The sequence below is a fragment of the Etheostoma spectabile genome, chromosome 6 (genome assembly GCF_008692095.1).
Source record: "Etheostoma spectabile isolate EspeVRDwgs_2016 chromosome 6, UIUC_Espe_1.0, whole genome shotgun sequence".
NCBI classification, from domain to species: domain Eukaryota; kingdom Metazoa; phylum Chordata; class Actinopteri; order Perciformes; family Percidae; genus Etheostoma; species Etheostoma spectabile.
Genome location: NC_045738.1, coordinates 27460751 through 27464414, shown reverse-complemented (window position 1 = coordinate 27464414; position 3664 = coordinate 27460751). Strand labels below are relative to the sequence as shown.

The window sequence follows — 3664 nt, the reverse complement described above, 5'->3', positions numbered from 1 at the left end:
GGCTGTGTTCGGTGTCCTCTTCTTCTCTGTCCACAGTTTTACTATACAGGTAAACCTCATCAGACACTTTGCATGCATATGCATATGCACAGACACTTACTTTCTCAATAATGAGATAAATACATACACTTTTCAATGAAACAATTCCAAATGAAATGTGATACATTTTGAAAATGTACTGTACATTATACAATGATCAGTTTATTCACTCAATGCTTAATGAATGGTATTGGGGAACGTTTTAATATAATTGTTGGGAAATTGATATGGAAACTGTTTTAAACAAAAGCTGATCAATTTTAAAATTGGAAGCCCTAAAAGGTAAGGTAAAAAATTAAATTGTGGGCAATGTTGGCCAAAACCTGTATCTCCTTCTCCCGAAGGGAACATTATGTTGAAGTTTATCTCCAAGGAAATTAAGTTTATCTCCTATGAAATTGAAAAGTTACATACATTTTTTTCACCTTGCATTTCAAGGCTTCCATGAATTGCAAAACAGCTCCTTTTAAGTATTTCTTTCTTTTAGTACTTTGTAGTTTGGGGATTGCATTACATTTGAATAGACTGAAAGAAAATGCAGGCAAAGTTGGCCAAGACCTTATTTATCTCTCCTACAGTACGCAGGAAATATCTCCTACATTGCAGATAAACTTTAAAATAATATTTCATACATACAAGAAAAACTTATATAATGATAGACTATAATTACACATTTTGTACCCCTTGCCTTTCAGGACTTCTGTAAAATGGCAAAATGCTAAATGTGATTTCTTTTCATTCTTTTCATACCTTGTGGATTATGTTGCATTCATTGGTAATTGAGCTAAAGTAAACATCTATTGAGTATTTTTACGTATAAATTGTCATGGCTGTATTCGGCATGGGCTGTGTGACAAAAATATGAACACCCACACAAGTGTTAACCAATATTTACACTGTGTTTCACTTTTTTGTTTCTTTTTTTGTTGTTGCAGGCTTCCTTTGAAAAACGTGAGGAGAACTCTGGTAAGACTTGGCTGCTTTTCAAATTTGGTGACACTTTACTCGAAGGTATCTACAGAAGAGTGACATGACACTGTTATGGCACATTGGAAACCCCTAACCCAGGGGTCTTCAACAGGGGGTCCGCGACCCCTAGGGGGTCCGCGGAGGTACTGCATGGGGGTCGCGAAAGTTTTGGTTGATTAGACTTTTTTTTATATTCCCCCCCTGCAATTTTTTCCACTAATTGAAATGTCTTTAAATACACATTGACATGAATTCAACACACTGTAGTAAACAGATAAATGGAGGCAGAAGATGTCTTTCAGTCATCAATGCACGAATATATGAACCTGTGTATTATTTGAGTATCTTAGTATTGAATGCACAATAACAAGGTACATTTACACATGGCACTATAGGACCAGTTTGATATAACACAATTTTATACAATATATATAATTAGGGGGTCCCCGCTCCATCTCGCCATCAGTTTGGGGGTCCTTGGCCTGGAAAACGTTGAAGACTCCTGCCCTAACCGGTTCCTTCTCTTTTTAATTGAGTTTTTTAGTTTCCAGAAACCCTTCCCTCCCACTGTTCTGGTCTCCTTTCTCCTCAGGTTTTATCGGGACCTCCTCTGCCGTGCACCAGAACCAGTCTTTTAACCCCCTTACATGCTCTCTTTCCCTTCTTTTTCCTTTCTTTCTATTTTTAGGACTTTTCAGATTTTATGACTTTTTCTTTTTAGGTAACTTATTTCTGCCTGCAGGGGGGGGGGCTCGACCTATATATAGACGAAAATGTACGTGTTTACTTTCTTAAATAAAGTTATTAAAGATGCCCTGGTGGTCCTTTATGATTTGTATTCTCGGGTGTTTATATGTTATATTTTGATGGGATTATTAATATTTATTATCTTGTTTCACACCATGAATTGCTTGCCTCTGGACTTTACACATGCCATCGCTTTTATGCATGCTACTAACAGTGGGGTTTTATCCTAAGATGTATTTTAAATGTTTTCATATTATTTATTTATTATCGCGTGGCACTTTTGATCTTTATAGCACTTTGTTACAAAAGCACTTATTTACTCATTTTAATGGCATATGTACTTTTTATCCTTAGGGGCAAGTCATTCAAACAGTATTTTAGTATTTTTAAATGTGGTTTCTAAAAGTAATTTATGTCGAAAAATGATTTTAATATATTTTGATAGAATTTATTTTGGACTGGACACCGGGCATTTTATCTATCAACACAATTCCTCTCTCTTTCTATATATTTTATTTATTTTATTTATCTTAATAACTCCCCCTCCCCCCCCCCCTTTTTTTTCTTTTCTCTATGTACAGTATATATATTTTAATTATTTTAATGTTATTTATTATAATCATGTGTTAGTGTCTCGGGGAGAGGAGCCGGAGCAGGAGTGGAGGAGACCTTTTATTTAAAGTTTTATGTCCCCGCCGTCCTGCTTTGAGCATTTGGCCTTCTTTTAAACAGTTTTTTAGACCCTAACCAGGTTTTTTTAAGGAGGTTTTAAGTGTTTTTATTCACACCGGTGGTCCCCTTGTGCGCGTGCCCCTCGCAGCACCCGTCCAGGGCCCTGCGTTCTACCCTAACCTAACCCCTAACCCTAACCCCTAACCCTAACCCTTTAAGACATGTTCATGACAGTGTCATGTCACTATTATGTAGATACAGTACCTTCAAGTAAAATGTAACCAAACGATCTGTAAAAATATATTTGTTCATTGTGTAACTGATACATGACCAAATTGTTTCTACTTCACAGTTAACACCACTGAAGATGACGATTTCAGTGTGTCCACGCTGTTGGAGAAGGCCAACGTTAATCTTGGTATGTTCATCTCCACTGCAACTGCTTTATTGACTCCCCTTAGTGACATTTTCACTCAAGCAGCAAATTTACAGTAAAACTTATCCAACCTTACATATAAAAATAATACATAATGCTGGTGTTACAGTACATACCTGAAAGTATACAGCAGAGACACGGCATTGTGGAAGAAGAGCTAACATCAGACCAGAGATTTAACGGGTTTTTAACACAGTAGTTAAATCAAAGAATAAGAAGTGCAGTTTAATAAGATTCAATGAAAACGTTTCCTCAATCTTGTCATATCATTTTGCAGGAAAGAACTTGGATGACCCCCTGGTGTTATTCGGAGACATAGCAGTGCCAACAGGTCTACAGAACGCTGATCCCTGCACAGCACGTGGCTGCCTGTGGCAGAAAGCCTCCGATGGCAACGTCTACGTACCCTACCGCATCTCCAACCAGTACTGTGAGTACCAAAGGCTTAGCTTTTACTTTGCAAATATATCAGTATTCAGCACTTAGCCTAGTAGTAGCAGAATAGTAGAAGTAGCTGCAGTTAAGGTAATGGTAGTAGAAAGAGCAGTTTTAAATCTAGTGGTAGTAGCAGTATAGTCTCGCATTGCCATACCTTCTTCCACAGAGCTGCAAAGGAAGGTCCACACAGCATTCTGGGATGGGAGAAAAACATGCTCTGGTTTATGAGATTTTTTTTAACCAATCACAGTTGTCTTGGGTGGGGCTAAGCGCCTCTACAAAACAGACTTGGGAAGGAACTGTTACGTAGTGTTAAACAAAAGTGAAGAACATTGGAAAAAAGTGTTGAAAAAAGGGACAAAA

General features: G+C 37.4%; 1 protein-coding gene across 1 annotated transcript in view; it reads left to right on the top strand.

Moving 5' to 3' along the window:
- LOC116690509 (low choriolytic enzyme) overlaps positions 1 to 3664 on the top strand; it is an 11759-nt gene that overhangs the window by 117 nt on the left and 7978 nt on the right. Inside the window, exons 1-4 of the mRNA XM_032517522.1 lie at positions 1 to 49; positions 975 to 1005; positions 2780 to 2845; positions 3141 to 3293. The exon at positions 1 to 49 is cut by the window's left edge and continues 117 nt beyond it. Of these exons, the coding sequence (XP_032373413.1) occupies positions 1 to 49; positions 975 to 1005; positions 2780 to 2845; positions 3141 to 3293 (299 nt within the window). The remainder of the gene's footprint in view (positions 50 to 974; positions 1006 to 2779; positions 2846 to 3140; positions 3294 to 3664) is intronic.